General features: G+C 33.0%; 1 protein-coding gene and 1 long non-coding RNA gene across 7 annotated transcripts; both read right to left on the reverse strand.

The window, feature by feature from the left end:
* Positions 1 to 1,237: 1,237 nt before the first annotated feature.
* On the reverse strand, positions 1,238 to 8,723 carry LOC146884708 (uncharacterized). 5 transcript variants are annotated; one of them, XR_014983926.1, is made up of 4 exons: positions 8,493 to 8,723; positions 3,846 to 3,905; positions 3,618 to 3,753; positions 1,238 to 1,711 (listed from the first exon to the last, which is right to left on the reverse strand). It is a non-coding gene; the product is annotated as an uncharacterized LOC146884708 (long non-coding RNA). The 5 variants fall into 5 exon arrangements; XR_014983924.1 differs by having other exon boundaries at positions 1,239 to 1,711; positions 3,618 to 3,746; XR_014983927.1 differs by having other exon boundaries at positions 1,238 to 1,723; positions 3,618 to 3,746; positions 3,846 to 8,723.
* A 6,399-nt stretch (positions 8,724 to 15,122) lies between these two features.
* Positions 15,123 to 16,801, reverse strand: LOC114190735 (protein LIGHT-DEPENDENT SHORT HYPOCOTYLS 4-like). Of its 2 annotated transcripts, XM_085665171.1 has the most exons (3): positions 16,099 to 16,801; positions 15,616 to 16,007; positions 15,123 to 15,481 (listed from the first exon to the last, which is right to left on the reverse strand). In XM_085665171.1, the coding sequence occupies exons 1-3, from the start codon at positions 16,344 to 16,346 to the stop codon at positions 15,432 to 15,434; spliced, it is 690 nt and encodes a 229-aa protein (XP_085521297.1). In that variant the 5' UTR covers positions 16,347 to 16,801; the 3' UTR covers positions 15,123 to 15,431. The 2 variants fall into 2 exon arrangements, with proteins under 2 accessions (XP_085521297.1, XP_027935526.1); XM_028079725.2 differs by having other exon boundaries at positions 15,123 to 16,007; positions 16,099 to 16,795.
* Positions 16,802 to 17,535: the final 734 nt, after the last annotated feature.

The following is a 17,535-nucleotide window of genomic DNA, read 5'->3' on the forward strand; positions in this document are numbered from 1 at the left end:
CGCATATTTATCATGTATTGTATCCTATTATTTTGAAAATAAACGTATCGACATATTGGATACGTATCGTATCCGATACACGTATCATATCTGTACATCATAAATAGATACATAAGAAGAAACAAAAGCAAAAGACATGAGAAAAAGTGAAAAGTTGCTTCTTTTTAGCCTCGATAAATTCATCGATGATTAAAATAACCGTCTTTATTATATGATTTATAATGACGGACTTCTAACAGTCGTTGTTGTTTTGATTTACGACAGTTTCTTGTGAAATCGTTGTTATTTTTGAATTTATATTTACCATAATGCTACCACATTTCTTTTTGCTACGTATGTGTATAGCCGTCGTCATTTGTAGTCTATTTTGCACGAGAGATGGAATTTTTAATCATAAATATCTAGTTTGGTTTATGAAAAAAAAAATATTAGTTTGTGTTAAGGATTTGAAATTTTCAACACACACCTAGGCCAAATATTTGACATCTTAAATACAAATTTATTTGTTGATTGGATAGAAGTTAGAAAATAGATAATATAATAAGTTTAACAGATCTCATGGAGATATTTTACGATATAAACTTTAAATTTAATTAAGATTAAAAAGTTAATTTACAAAAAGAGATTTGCACTTTATTCTGTAATTTAGTTTTATCAATATTGTACATGATTTTCAATATAATAAACAAATGTTTGAATCATTAAATAAGAATAGGATAATGGTGTGATGCTTCTAACTCTAGGCGGTTAGATGTTAGATTCTTTAACTAAGTTCCAGGGCATGAAGCTGCAGTCAAAGATGTCACTTTATACCGAAAAGTGAGAAAATGGTGGAAGGAGAATTGGTCGGCTTAGAAATAAAAACGTTAGATTTGTCTTCTTCATATTAAATTTTTTTTATACTCATTTACTTATGCTTAAATTGTATTTGAGTTTTGAAATAATTTTTCTTTATTAAATTGAATTCATGATCATCAAAGCTAAACTGAGGTAATTTTATAAGAGCTCAATTTTTCCCGGAGTCATTCATATATTGTTTATTATTAGTGATATTGGTTGGTCTCTTGGTTAAAAAGACTCAATATATTTTATTTTAAAAATAATGATTATTGCAACCTATAAGAAGAATGCATTTATTTTTTCCTTTACTAATAACAATTTATGAATATCTGATTATGACAATAGTCAATTAATTGTGATTAATAGATTGGTGGGGAGCCCGACAAAGAAAGGAAATTAATTTTTTCAACTTATTGTGATGTAATGTACCAGAGTGTCAAAGGGTTTTAGAATTACATGTTTTATAACAAAGTATATCAGAACACATAAAGAACTACTACAAGTAAATTTGAGAGATAGGATAAAGATCACATAATAATATATATATATATATATATATATATATATATTCTGGATGTGCACTTTATAATATTGGAGTGATTAGAACCTGTTTTTAGGTGCTAAACCAGTTAATTCATGTTACTGGTATAGCGCCTGGCAACATGGGGAAACTGTTAGGAGATAGGAGTAACCAGGAAGTCTTGGGAGAGGGTGGCGCCAGGAGGTCTTTCTAAACCGCTAGTTGGTATGGAAACAATAGGTTGGCACCTAGCGATCCAAGCTGATTCGCCAAGCGACTTCTAAATTTCAGGGGAACTGGACCAAATTAGAGAGTTGACGCCTAACAACATTGGGTGGCCCACCAGGCAGCCTGTGTAACATCCTAAGCAGATATTACTTAATAAAAGAATTTATAATTTAAATTATATTCAAGCATCGATTATTATTCCCAAAATGTGGGAAAATTTCATTAAAACATTATAGCACCAAAAACCAAATCCATAAAATACGATTTAACTATTACATATCTAAATCATAAAATAAAACTAAAAGGAAATTACAAGTTTATTTCAAAATATAAATCCTCTATCATAGTCCCATGTGCAAGCCCCCATTTTGTATCTTGGCATCGCCTTCCATACCTAGATTACCATCTACTCCCATGTGACAAGTCACATGATCATCGCTAAACACAAAGAAAAATGGTGAGCCCTCACCTAAAATAACTTAACCACATTCTCAGTTTTAAAGCCTTTATACCATGCCACCCCAGTCTCATAACCTGTACGAGACAAGCACACACTCAACCATTTTCTTAGGGATTCCAATGCTCTCATGAACTTGCCCGCTCGTGGTCCAACTCTACAAACCTTCCCGCTCGTAGTCCAACATGCGTGAACATCCCTGTTGTGAAAATCTCTACTCATAACAGCCTCAAGTGTGAGCACGGAACGTAAGAAACTTCTCGCTTGTATCCCCACACAAGAGTACATCCAATACGAACCTCCTTGTTCGTATTTATCATGCGTTTCCAACTCCATTACAAATCTCCCCACTCGTAATCCATGCAACCATATCCCAGACCAAAACCATCACCATGCAACACACATATTCCAACACAAATGAACATTGTCACTATGCAGACTGCCTGGCGATCCCAGCTCACCACTAAGCACCACGCGCTCTAGGGCCTCCCTGATCCTTCCTATCACCTGGCGGCCTCTCTTGTGTTGTTAGACGCTATACCAATAACGTACAATTAATGGTTTTTTTCGCACCAAAAAGCAGTTCCAAATACCCCCCAAGCATCTAAGCACACAATCTAGCATACCATATACTTGTTTATACAATTTTAGCATAACTCAACGAGCACCAATACATTTCCCATGCAACACTCATATATTAAAGTGAATTCCTAATTTAAAACATGTCAATACTTGATTTTGACAAGATATTCACACATGTTCATAAGGACTTCCAAAACAAGGACTACGGGGTGTATTCAACTCATGCCAGATCATGTCTTACCGTAAGTAGCACTTGCATCCCATCTCTTTCGATATCTCGTATCATGTCCTATTTAGCCTCATCTTAAAAGTGGTTTTCATGCCTCCCCAATTAATCATGTTTTAGAGAATTCCAAAACCAGCAACCATTTGTGCCATAATTTGTACCAACACCATAAAATCTTCGCATTCAACCCATACACTAATTCCTGCACCCAATACCTTATCCCACATTAACTTGAACATAATTACCCAAACCTCTTTAAGGCATTACATTTACTACATTATATTCGGTCTAGGTTACCTCATTATTACATATATAATTTCCACTAATCCCCTATGAAACCCCAACTTGAAACCTAAAACAGCCAACACAAAAAAGTTTGTGGAGAGTGTCTATCGCCTAGCGGTAAGCATGTGCTGCCAAGCGATGCATTAGTTTCTAGGAAAATTCCAGATATTCCTGAAAACCCAATCCATTCAACCATTTTCACATACAAGCAGTTAATCATGCTTCCAGATTACTATAGGGTCGCTTGAACCCAATTACACAACCTAGCATAACAGTTTCTACTCTAAAAATCATTATGCAACTTATCCCCAATCTGGCATGAACCTTCCTTACAAGGTATTCCCTTATTCAACAAGATTCACCTACTCATCCCATTTCCAACATTTTATAATAGAATTCATTCGACAAATATCAATGCAATTTACTCATAATAACAATACCACCATATAATTTAGAAGAAAAAAAGAATAGAAACGAACCACAATAGTCTGTGTCGCCTAGTAGACATTCAGTGCTACCAAGCTTCCCAGAACCTAGAATTATGGGTTAGAACAACTTGAGTCGCCTGGCGGGCCTTCATGACCGCCAAGTGATTTCTGGGCATCAACCTAGAAACTTCAAAAAACAACATTTAAAATGGGAAAATAAGCATACATGGTTCCAACACATCAAACGAGAATCATATCACAAAGAGTAACTCCCCTTACCTGGATTTCCCGCTCCCAAAAGAACTCCTAGTGTTCCTCTTCACACAGCTTTGATTCAACCTACATGTAAATAAGAACTATTTAGCGCTAGCTAAGGTTCAAACTCTCATCCTCATAATTACCAAGCATATGCACAACCAACAAGTCATTCCATTTTTTATGTTATTTCATGCACATAAACCAATACAAGGGCACACCACATGTTTATGCATACTTGCAAAACTAAAATAAAATCAATAACACCATAATGGCATACACAAGATTCAAATTCAAGACCTCTCAACACCACTAACACGCTCAACCACTTGAGCTATCATTGTTCCTTGTTAGAATTGGCCCATTTAATTCCTTTAAATGTATCTCTAATTCCCAATTATTAATAATTAAATATTTATTTTATATAATTTTCTCGGGTCTTACAACCTTCAACATGATACCACTAGGCGACGTCTCTACTTTGCCAAGCGATGCTCCAAGGGCAAGTTGCTATTTTTGAGTGTTTTTGCACATCGTGTGGTGATGGCCTTGTGTCAGGATATGCTTGATATTATCACGAGCGGGTAGGTTTGTGATTTGTGATGGAACACGTGATTGATATGAGCGGGGAGGTTCATATTAATGATACTCTCGTGTGGGAATACGAGCGAGGAGGTTCGTATGTTCCGTGCTCACACTTGAGAGTTGTTGCGAACGAGGAGGTTCGTAACTGGATGGATCACGTGTGTTGGACTACGAGCGGGAAGGATTGTAGAGGTTGGATCATGAGTAGGCAGATTCGTGGAAGCATGAAATATCCTGAGGCCATGGTCAAGTGTGAGTATGATATGAATGAATAATCTAGTCTCATTAGGGCTATGAGACAAGGATTTCAGGATTCCTTAGGTAACAAGGGTTTTAAGAAATGTGCATTCTGTTATGTTAGAATGCTTTGGGTGAAGGGTTTATGCTATTATTGTGCTTGTTTAATTCTTTGAGCTCACCCTTTCTGTTTGTGCTTAACGATGATCGTGTGGCTTGTCACACGGGAATAGATGATGTTTCAGGTGATGCTAGAGATGCACAGAGCTGAAGTGTGGGCTAGCTTGGGGATTGATTTAAAGAAATGTGCTTTTCATTTATTTTGAATTTCCTTTCAGTATGGTTATGAACTTTGGAACTTGTAATTATTTAAGTTCTTAATTATGAATTTTTGAATTTAAGCGCCTTTAATAAATTTTTAATTCCTACAATTTTAGGAATGAATATTAAATGTTGAGTTATTTCAATTATAATTTCTTTTTATTAAGTAATATCTGCCTAGGATGTTACAAGTCACACCTTTCTCATTTGCACCATGTGCTAAATGTGCTAAGTGTGAAGCATGATAGCATGGAGCTCTCAACCTAGCTATTGTATTTGGGCCTTAATGGATCCAATTCAATAGTTAGGGGATTTTTATGATCCATTTTCATCTATGCCGCCACCTATGTTCTATGTTTATTGAAAACTTTTTGTAATACATGGCCTAACTAAAAACTATGTTACTGGACTAATTAAAAGCCCATCAAATCTTTACGTCCTCCTTGACCCATGTGAAAAGGAGTTGAAACCCATTAAATGCTCTCAACCTTCTTATATTCTTCTTAACATACTTCTATTAATTGGACCTTTGGTAGCAACTATGTCATCATCTCCTCCCTTTTGTGGAGGATTTGTCCTCAAATCTAGAGGTTCCATATTATCATCATAATTACTACCTGCTAAAGGAATTAAGTTAGTTATATTAAAAGTGGTATGTACTCTATATTCCTCAAGCAAGTCTACTTGATATGCATTATTATTGACTCTCCTAAGAACTTGATAAAGATAATCTCTTGTAGGATTTAGTTTGTACTTCCTTTATTTATGAAATCTCTCTTTTGCACAAGTGAAGTCAAACTAAATCTCCTTTACTAAAAATGAACTCTCTCTTCCACTTATTTTTGTACTTTGTGTACCTCTTAGTTTGTTGATGTATTTGGGTTTTAACTTTTTCATGCAAATCCTTCATGAAATTTGATTCAGACACCCTTTCTTTATGAACAAAATCAAACAAAGTAGGGAGAGGTATTAAATCAAAAAGTGTCAAAGGATTAAAACCATACACAACCTCAAAAAGAGATATTTCAATAGTTCTATGATGATGAATCCGACCTAAGCCCATTTCAAGGCCCAAGCTCAAGCCCATTAAAAGGCCCAATCACTAGAAGTATGATGAGAAAGATAAAGGGGGCCTAGATCAACGAGAGCTTAATAAGCTTTATGGGTTTCACATGTTCTTCTTTTAGGCTAAAGAAGATGTCAAAATATGATGGACTTAAAGCTTGTAGCATTAGAATAGCTTTTCAAATTAGGCCAAATGTTAGGCTTTGCTTTCCAAATAAAAGGCCAAAGTACATTGTTTCTAGCTTCCAAATTGGGCCAATCCATACCCACTTTGCAAGCTTGGCCGAGAGATACTTTGAGTGCATGCTTCTCACACTTTGCACATGGTGGAAAAGCATGGAAAACATGATTTGCCACATGTCATCTGATCCAAAACTCACGGATTTAGGATGCATGTACCTTGCTTAGTTCATGCATTTCCATTTGCATTACATTAAGGAGGATCTCTCTACTATAAATGGGAGACTCCTAGACTTGTATTTGATTACTCTTTGATTTGTGTGGTAAATGCAATTGTTGAGAGCACTCAAATCATTTGCCTTAAGTGAGAGTCATGGCTAAGCTAGGATTCTACTTAGTTTCCTCTAGCCACCTTCCTCTAGGATCACCATCTATTCCTAAACTTCCACCCTTCACCACTTTATACTGTTGTCACAAGAGCCTTCAAACTTGCATCTGTTCCATTCTGCTGCACATAAGAAGCTTCTTCCTCTTCTTCACAAGTCAAGGAATTCATCATATGAACTACTTTATTATATGCAAACTCAATTTGGGAAAGGTACACATCCCAAGACTTATGATTTCCCCTCAGGACTGCCCTCAATAATATAGATAAGGATCTATTTACTACTTATATTTTCCCATCTGTTTGTGGGTTATAAGTAGTAGAAAAGTTTAATTTGCTCCCTGATGTAGACCATAAGGTCCTTTAAAAGTGACTTGGTATCCCTATCAGAAACAATGGTACGAGGTAAGCCATGAAGTTTAATCACATCCCTAAAGAATTATTTTTCAATATTGCTTGCATAATCTACTTTGTGGCAATGTACAAAATGAGTCATTTTGCTAAATATGTCCACTACCAGAAAGATAGAGTCAAAACCCCTGGCAACTCTTGGAAGTCTTAGAACAAAGTCCACACTTATGTCCTCCCAAAGGGTAGAAGCAATAGGCAAATGAGTGTAAAAACCATGAGGCATTACTTTAGATTTAGCTTGTAAACAAGTAATGCACTTAAAGCAATGTCTCTGGACATCCTTCCTCATATGGGGTCAAAAGAATTTCTCTTGAATCTTCACCCCCTAAGATGCTACCTCTAGAAGAAGTCCACCTTGAAAGGCTTCTTTTACATCCCAATTCAACACAAACCGAAAGAATGCCAAGAAATAAAACAAGAAAAGCTAACAAAAATAATTGTTAAAATCAAGATGAAGTTAATTGAGACAACTTGGATTTGAATGGCAAATAGTGACAAGCAAGAAAATTAAAGGTAATAAAACAATTGGCACTTCAAAAGGAAACTTAAGAATGGTACTAGAATTGAGTAAAACAATAAAACAATTAAAGACTTAATGAAATGAAGAAATCACTTGTTCTAATCACAAAATTTAACCGAAAAGAAGTGAAGTAATTCACATTTGTTAAGGCCAAAATTTCAGAGTGATTAAGAACAAGTTATGATCACAATTGGCTAAAGAAAGCCAACCAGAAATTTGTTGTAAACTGAGAGCTACATACACTAAATCAAACATTTATCATTTTTTCCATATTTTATTTTGATTTTTTTTGCATATTTTTCTCGACTCTTTTATCAAACAAATTCTGAAATCAGATCACTAATTGTAGCTCTACAAAAATTATGATACATCAAACACAAAGAGGAAACAACATCAAAATTTTGAAAACAGAAACTATTTTAACACATAAGAGAAGGTCTAACTCTATGAACTTGATAATGATCTACTATCACGTATGAACACAAAAGGGTAATTAAAAATCACTTTAAGGACTTCCAATTCAGCGAAAATGGCTCATGGTTGCACAATTCAGATATGCCTTGAGCTCATGATTCAATCAATTCATTGCTCTAAATTTGATAATTTTTAGCAAACACCTCCAATTCAGAATTTAAACCGATTAAACTAAGAAATTATGACATGTAAAGGATGCACATGACTTGGACAACATGAATTTGATGCTCAAATCAAAATAAAATGTAAAATGTTACAAATCCACTGGTTAAAATTGAAGAAGGCTTGACAAAATTGAAAAGCATACACAGATGAACATATAATGGAATCCTAATCAATTTTGACCTATTGATTCATGAAGTGAAGTAAGATGAATCATCATACAAACAAGACAAACAAGGAATCATGCACAAACAACACAAAAATAAAACTAGAATCGAGAACTTAGCTTAAACTCGTGACAAACATGACTTGATGAGTTTGCTCTTAATACCACTTGATGAAGCTCTAAATGCTTGAAATGAGGGAGATGGGTAGCTTCTTGAGATATGCAGCACGAAAGTAGATTTGGATGAGGATTATTTTTAGTGTGGTGAAGAGATTTGGTGGTGGAAGATGCTTAGGAAGGTGAGGCCAATCCTAAGGAAGGGTGGCTAGAGGAGATATCCAAAGAAAGCTCTAGCTAAGTTGACTCTCAAGGATAAATTTCCGGAGTGATCTCAACAACAATGCATTAAACTCAAGAGTGAAATTTACAATGAGGTGAGGTCTTCTTTTATAGGAGAAGAAAGCTCCAAGAGCTTGGCCAAAGAAAGGAGGGAAACATGGAATTTTTAGCACATGTTCGCTAACTTCCTTTCCATGATTAAGGGATCACAAGCCATGTGAAGCATGTTAGCATGGAGCTCGTGACCTAGCTATTGAATTTAGGGCCTTAATCGATCCAATTCAATAGTTAGGTGGTTTTTATGATCCATTTTCATTTATATCGCCATCTATGTTCAATGTTTATTGAAATTTTTTCCTAATACATGCCTAATTAAAAACTATGATACTGGAATAATTAAAAGCCCATCAAATATTGATGTCCTCCTTGACCCATGTTAAAAGGAGTTGAAGGCCATTAAGCCCATTATTTCAGCATGCTCTCAACCTTCTTCTATTTTTCTTAACGTGCTTCTAGTAATTGGACCTTTGGTAGCAGCTATGTCATCACATCGAGTACTAATATATACTCGTACCTATACTTGTACTCGCTTTCTTACTGTTTCAATATCAATCAATTAATTTTTATAAAATAATAAAAAGTTACGGTAAAGGAAACATAATATTATCAAATATTCAATATTAAAAGGATGATATTCTTATTTCTTCAATATCAAATATTTAGAACGAAATTATAATTGCATACATTGAAATTAAATACCAAATAAAATTTCATAAGGCCAAAACATTTATTAAATATGTAAACATTAATGTTACCTAGTAGATAAAATTTTGAAGTATTTTATAAAAAATATAAAAGAAAAATAAATATTTAAATTAAAAAATATTTTAAATGTATATTTACTTCAGTTTTTAAATTCTAATGAATTTTTTTTACATTAATAAAAATTATAATATATCAATCACACAAAGAACAAAGATTAAACCAATGATAATTGAAATTTAACATATATATCTTTCATCTTTTGAACTTCAATATATGTTAGATGGTGATAAAAAAGATTCGTAGCAATTACATTATATTATTATATTATAGTATATAAAATTTATTTATACAATTATAGTGATAAAATTATACGTACGATAATGAGTAGAAAAAAATATATAAAAAAAGTATTCTACATGATAAAAAAGTAACAAATAAAAATATTAAAAAAATGATCAAATGGAAATAATATGATAGAGCGTTAAATGAAATTGCTAAAAGAAAAAGAAAATGTAGAGTTAAGGGTATGATAAGTGAAAAAAACATTAAAAATTTAAGAAAACTTTTTAAATATCAACCAAGTTGAACAATTGAGAGATAATAAAAATTGTTTTAGCAAAAAAAGAAGAGTTCTTCAAGTGAAACAAAAATTAATAATAATAGAATAAAGAATATAAGTTTTTTTATATTACCTAGTAAATTAAATATTTATGTTGTTGATTACTTAAATTGACGGTGTTAAATGTGAAAAGAAAATATACAATAAAAAAATATTAAAAAAGAGTAGAAATATTCAAATGTGAAAAATAAAAAATAAAATATTTAATTGGCATACATCATTTGAACATAATTGCACAAAATTTGTGATAAGGGGAAAAAGATCTTCGAGATGTAAATGAATTTCATGACAAGACAAATAATTAGAAGAAATAAAAAAATAGAAAGTGTGTAATATATATACGTATAAATATATATATATATATATATATATATATATATATATATATATATATATATATATATGGTAACTTAATAGACTATGAGTATTTTAATAATTTAAACAGGGACGGTGATAGGGCGGGTATTAGGGATGTCAAAAAAATCTGTACTTACGGGTATTCGCGGACAAAACTCGCAACGGGTAGGAAATGGATATTGCAAATAGATACCTGCAAGTAACAAATATGGGTATTTTTAATACCAGCATGTTAACGAAGCGGGTACAAGTATCATAGTATTTGTACCTGTGGATACCCGTACCCGTTATACTCTAATTTAAATTAAAAAATAAAAAAATATGATTAAAATATTAACATATTGATTTTGAATGTTATTTTTTTATCAATTAGTTTTAAAAAAAATCATTTCCTTGTAAATTGTCATTCAACACTATTTAAATGAGTTATTTGGACTTTATTTAAAATTTGTGAATGTTATGTATTCTATTTTATTTGAATTTATAATTAAAATATGTTGTTAAATATTTATTTTTACATTTTTGTAAATACCCGCGAGTACCCGTGGTTATCTGTGGATATTAAAAAATTATGCGGGTACCCGCATAACAGATACACGACAGATATTAGTACAGGTACAGGGCGGATATTTATTTAGCGTATAGGGTACGAGGAAACTACTACCCGTACTCTACCTGTCCCGTTAACATCCCTAACGGATATGGGATAAGGATGTGATAAATATACTGAATTGGAAAAATCGAATATTTTCTGTACCCATATCTATATCCAGTAATACAAGGATTTCCGGTCGAAAAAGTGACGAATTAAGACAATGTCCACTTCGGTAAATTTATTTATCATACTGTATGAATATATCTACTAAAAAAACTACTTTTACGATTTTTTACGCAATTTTCTCGTATTAGCGTATGAGATTTATTATATGTATTTTTAAGTTATTGCTAAATTAAGCTATCCAATTACAGATACATTCATTCTCCTTAGTGGAGCCAATAACATATATGCAGTAAAATATTCAAATTAAAAGTGAGGCTAATAAAAGCTTTATAACATATTTTAGAGCAGTAAAACATAATAGTTTAAAACAAAAAAATCATGTAAATATATGGTTTGAAAGCGAAAAATACAATTTATATCTATAAAAGAGAAATAAAATATCTATCTAATGTAAATAAAAAATGTCATTACTTTTACAATAAAAATAAAAATATTATTTTCATGTATATTAATAGAAACAACATGTGTAAGTTGCAGATAGGATTATTGGATATCTGCTTCCCATCTTCAAGTGGACAAAAACTGATTTAAAGAATACATAAATATATATCTTCTATTGATAATAATTTTATTGAGAAATATTTGTGGTACAGTCCTCTTTGCCATCACTCGTTAAGGTGGAATTCTTCTATGAGGAATACCTTCTATCAAAATAGTTTACTTTAGAATGTGGGATTGGTGGCAGTGATAAATCACCCACTTCAATATATAACATTATCATGTTATTCGACCAAAGCTTACTTTTTATTTCTACTTCTACTTTTTTGTATTTTTTTTTATTCTAATGAAAATAGTGGAAATGGAAAATGATTATTGTTTTTACCGCATTCAATAATTCTATATCGTTTAAAAATTGATAGTTTAAGACAATTTAAATATTTTTTTTCTTTTTTCTATATTTGAGATGTAAGACAAAATCATAACGAAGTTAATGTTTTAAAACGAACAATAACTAAAAATATTGTTATTTAAAATGATTTTATCATCAAATTTAGAATCAGAATATTATATCCAGTGTGAGGCCAATATTCCAAAAGTAAAGTCTAAATAGTTTCATTTATAATGTAACATCGGAAATTATTTTTATTATCACTTTATTTATTTGTTTTTAATGAGTACTTAAATGTAATTTTGGTATAAGAGATTCTTCTTTACCACCATCTTGCAACTACTCTATGTGGTCGCCATTAAACCAAATGTCAGTCACTCAGTCGTCGTCGCTCGTATATCGTAATTCAGATAAAATTTTCTGGATCAAAATAGTGAGATGTAAAAAAATGTTGACGTTGGGTTTTTCTACAAACAAATAAAGCGCCTATGTGATGTGTATAAGGGTGTTTGAATAAAACAAAAGGAAACAAAAGGAGAAGAATGAGCAGTTCAAAATGGAAAATGATAGAAAGAAAAGAGATAGCAAATGAAAAAAAAACGTGACATACGATAATTAAGTAATGTTTAATAAAAATAAAGTACTATAATATATATCGTTATGCTCTTTTAAAATAATTGTTATACTAGATTACAGTACCTAAATATTCATATTGGTGACAAACACACGTGTTAGTAAAAGAATTTTATTTCGAAGCTCTGAACATTATAAAATTCCACTTTTAAATATTTTGCAGAAAGGTGGGTGAGAGTAATATATATATATATATATATATATATATATATATATATATATATATATATATATATATATATATATAACTTCGACTCACCCTATCCGTTTTTTGTTTCTCAAGTAAAAGCATATTTATCTTGTTTTTTTATACTTCATGGATATAAAATTTATTCTTAGAATATGTATTGCACTCATACCTATTTAAATACTTACTATAAGTTTTCTAGAAAAATAAAATTATAATAAAAATAAATAATATTCTAAAAAATTAAATATAAAAAATACACATTTTCTGCTCTTAGAACCAAATAATTATGAATAAATTATAATACTCAAGAATTTCTATTTAAAATCAAGTAAAGTATTATTTTACTTAATATACTTTTCACAATTATTAATCTAAGTATTATATTGATAGAATATATATATATATATATATATATATATATATATATATGTATGTATATATGTGATTTACTTGTAGCTGGTTAGTCGAGTTAGTGATGGGTTTACTTGAGATTTTAAATCCTAGTTTCTTTGCTGTTGTAATAATAATAATAATAATAATAATAATAATAATAATAATAAAAAGACTATGATTGTGGTTAGGGTTGAAATTTCAGTGAGTTCTTTGTGGTGATGATAGTTATTGTACATTAAAAGAAGGCACTTCAGGAGTTACCCCAAACAAATGTGTAACTCCAAGCTACGTTTCATAAATGTGTGTAATTATTTACAATGAAGTATGTACTCATGCATGGTACAACTTTAATTAACCAAAATTATATATTAAAAAGAAAAACCGAGATCATAAAACTACAGAAATCTCTGTTCACAATTTAAAAATAGAAGTTAGAAGGATGAAGCAGCATATGTAAAAGTTGCTAGGTAGGATTTTTAGAATATAATGATTTGAGAATCAAAGAGTAATAAAAACAATAAAGAAGTTGTCCTCGTAAACATGGTACGATGTTAACAGCATCCACCTACCGCTTAATAAACAAATAAACGATGACACAACAAAGCTAATGCTTTAATCGTATAGTCCTTGTTTTAGTATTTATTTTAAGGGAACCTCCAATCACAAAACACTTTATATACCAAAATATTATTCGAGGAAGGAATAGATCCTGTGTGTCTCAAAGTGATAGCATCTCATATACCCCACTAGAATCACACAATGTGTCCTATTGGCATAATTCACCTAGCCTTCGCCAAATTGAGGTACAATAGGTGCCTCTTCATGAATACAGAGATTGCCAAAAAACTCTTTTTATTACCAAAAAGGAGGAAGATGATGAGATGACCCAAACCATAGTTTTTATTAGACAGACAAGTTTGTCCGCTCGATGAATAGATTAAGAATATTTCCTATACATTTTCAGGATCTTCCAATGTACTTTCTCTCTATATACCTCTCACTTTGATTTTCCCTTCAAACCTTCCTCACCTTTATGTATTCTCTCACCGACAACTTTGCCTAATTAAGCTAAGTACTTCATTCGTTGGTTGATGCAGTACTTGGTTAACATTTAATTATTCACACCTAATCGTTGTTACTTCAATAGAATGCTTATTTGCAAGAGGTTATGGCATAGGCTTCCCAATTTGTATGACAAAACCTAACTAAAACGAAAACAAAGAGAATTGAAGACATATTATGAACAAGAAACAAAATTTGATTCATTTCAAAGTCTTGGTAACTGGTGAGATTAAATAGGATCATGTGCAGAGGTCACACATAATAATAGAGCTTAGTCATGGTGGAATTAATTACATTGTCTGCCATTAATTTCCTTTTCTTCGACATTTCCCTTCACTTGAAAAGACAGCACTACTGCATATATATATATATATATATATATATATAAAATATATATAAAAGAAATATGATCAATCAAATTGGCCATGGTAACGGTCAGCAGTTAGCTACAGTCTTAAAGGGAAAAATCCCAAAAACCTTGTCAGTGATCTGAAGCGCACAGATGATAGATGAAGCATGAAGGGCCATATGATTCTTCTCCATTCAGAGCAGATATGGAAGGAGACAGTAAAGCAGTAAAAAGTGTCAAGTTGAAAGAAAAAATATTAATCTCGTGTGTCTACGAAACCATTAATGAGCATGAATATGAGACACATGTAGAAGACCAAAATAATGAGGAAGGTGTCATAGAAGAAGTACGGAAGTGACTCACTACCTATTCTATGGCTTCAAACAATTAACAACTCGGGCATTGAATTTCTAGAGCGGCCAACGAGTAGATATAATTGAAACATTGAAAGTAGAAACTTAAGAAGGAAACCCAAAAGTTGAGAAGAACGGAGATGTATATAGATATATATAGTCTGCAAGTCTAGAGAGGATATAAAAAGATACATACATACATAAAGAAAACTATGAATAATGCGTTGCTTTTGGTTCCTCACAGTGAGGATGATGGCTTCCTTGTATATTCATTCGTTGGTTCGTTCATTCACTCGCACTACCACTTTTTAGGTACCCCACTAGCAGTCTACTCCCAGTACCACACAGTATTCTTTAAAAGCAGCTTCATGATCATATATCCCTCATCTCATCTTTAACCTTTTTTTGTTCCTGCCAGAGCAAACAGGATAAAACTACAAGCAGCAGTCTACACGGACTGCTACTAGAAAACTTTCACTTTCAGCTGAAAAATCACGAAAACCCTAATTAAATTTAATATACTACTTAAAATAGAGATCATAAACAATGACAGGAAAAGCGTTGAGAGGCAGATGAGTGGGATTTTCCATGGGATGAGCACATCTTATTGAGTTGCACCTGGAGGAGGGAGGTGGTGGTGGTGGTGGTGGTGATGGTGGTGGTGATGAGGAAGAGTCAATGATTGTTGTTGTTGTGGTGGTGGTTGTGGAAGCGGTGGTGGAGGTGGTGGTGGACGCTTTCGTTTCTTCTTCTCATAGCTGATGCCTCTTGCTTTGGACTGAAGTTCACGAACCTCCCGGAGGTAGAGTCTGACAGCTCTTGCTCCAAATGGGTTGATTTCAGGCTTCCCTCCGTTTTCCTCATAAGCTGCCCTGAGACGACCTATGAGGGCATCAAGGCTTCCCCAGGCTTGCCTTAGAGGACACGGACATGGTGCTGGAGGGTTTGGGTGCCCGTAAAAGGGACAGATCGGAGTGTGCACTTTGGTCTTGCCAAATTGGTCCAAGTACCTAAACACCACAGTAACAATTCAACAAGAAGAGAGAGATTAAGAAAAAGTGCAACAAGAGTATCTGCAACTGCAAGAGATGTGTGTTGAACCTGAGAAATTCAAGGACGTGTGCACCGCTGCACCTGGAGAGGGAGAGAGGGGGTCGGTGATTCTTGAGGTACTGGCCAAAGGTGTTCCAGTCACGGCGCTTTTGGTTCTCGTAGCGGCTGCTGGTGTTGGGGGAAGCGGAAGGGGAATTGGAGGTACCGACTAAGCTGTTGCTGGTGGCGGTGACGGCGGTTGTGGTGGTGGTGATGTGAGAGTTACAGGAGTCCATAAATTCCTGAATTGAATCCATGGAACTTGAGCCTTTGGCTTTGCAGATCCAAGGTTGGTTTTTGTCTCTTTGCTTGTTCTAGGGTTCCTAAGACAGTGACCAGAGTGAGTGAGTAAGGGAAGTGAGTGAGGGAGTGAGGGAGTGAGGGATGAATGAATGGATGGATGGAGATTAGACGGGATAAAGGATTACTATACTTATAATCTGGGAAACAGTGGTGGAGCAACGCTGTTCTCTAAAAAATATTCTTTTCTAATGTCTTTGCGTTTTTGAGGTTTGTGTTAAGGAACACAACTACCTTGAAAGAAAATGAAAAGGAAACAAAGTCTGAATCACGATTGATATTACAGATTTCTAATATTGTTTTTTTTTTTTTTGAGAGAGAGAGAGAGAGTGTGTGTGAAGCAAAGGAAGATTTTTCTTTTTTTATGTTTGAGGATGTGATAAGATTGATGGGAGTGTGAGGGGACTGTTCCTCTCTACTATTTGCAGTTGCAGTTTTTATATATTGAGTAATACTGAGGCTAGCCGGGGCAACGTTGGTTTTTTTAGCAGTTTTTGAATTCAGGGATTGATAACATTTTGGTTTTGTTTTTCCTTAAAAGGGTGGTGCAAATTCAGAGTTTCATCTCTTATATTAATGCTTCCATTAATATTGTTGTTTGTGTTGGAAGTAGATGTATGGGGTTGCTAGGGCTTTTGAAAAAAATAGGAGAGTTGTAGAATAGGTTAAGAGATGGATGGAGACAGAAAAAAGTTTGAAGGGTAAAAAATGAGCTAATAACATGATTCTCTTTCTCCACACTATACCTTCAACTTTGAATGACAGTTCCTTACTCATTGACTACAATGCCCCTATTAATGTCCCCCTTTTCGCCTTTCCATTCCCAAACATCACAAAAAACTTTAATTTCCTACTCTGTCGTGTCTCCTCCCATTTTCTCCTTCGGTATAAACAAAACAAATTATCATCTTCTACAGAATTTTCCTTAAAAAACACAGTCAACAATTCTTCTCTATGTAAAAGTTTTCACTTGCCACTACTGCTGTATTTTGATTCAAATTTATACCATGCTATGCCCTTTCCCAAGGGAGGGAACATTTTATTATAATATAAAATTCATTATGTCAATACAAAAACTCCTACTACCCTGTAAATTTAAACAATACCATATGTCTAAATATAATTTTATATATTATTATATTTACC

This window comes from Vigna unguiculata, chromosome 7 (genome assembly GCF_037176805.1).
Source record: "Vigna unguiculata cultivar grain cowpea cultivar isolate G323 ecotype 2 chromosome 7, ASM3717680v1, whole genome shotgun sequence".
NCBI classification, from domain to species: domain Eukaryota; kingdom Viridiplantae; phylum Streptophyta; class Magnoliopsida; order Fabales; family Fabaceae; genus Vigna; species Vigna unguiculata.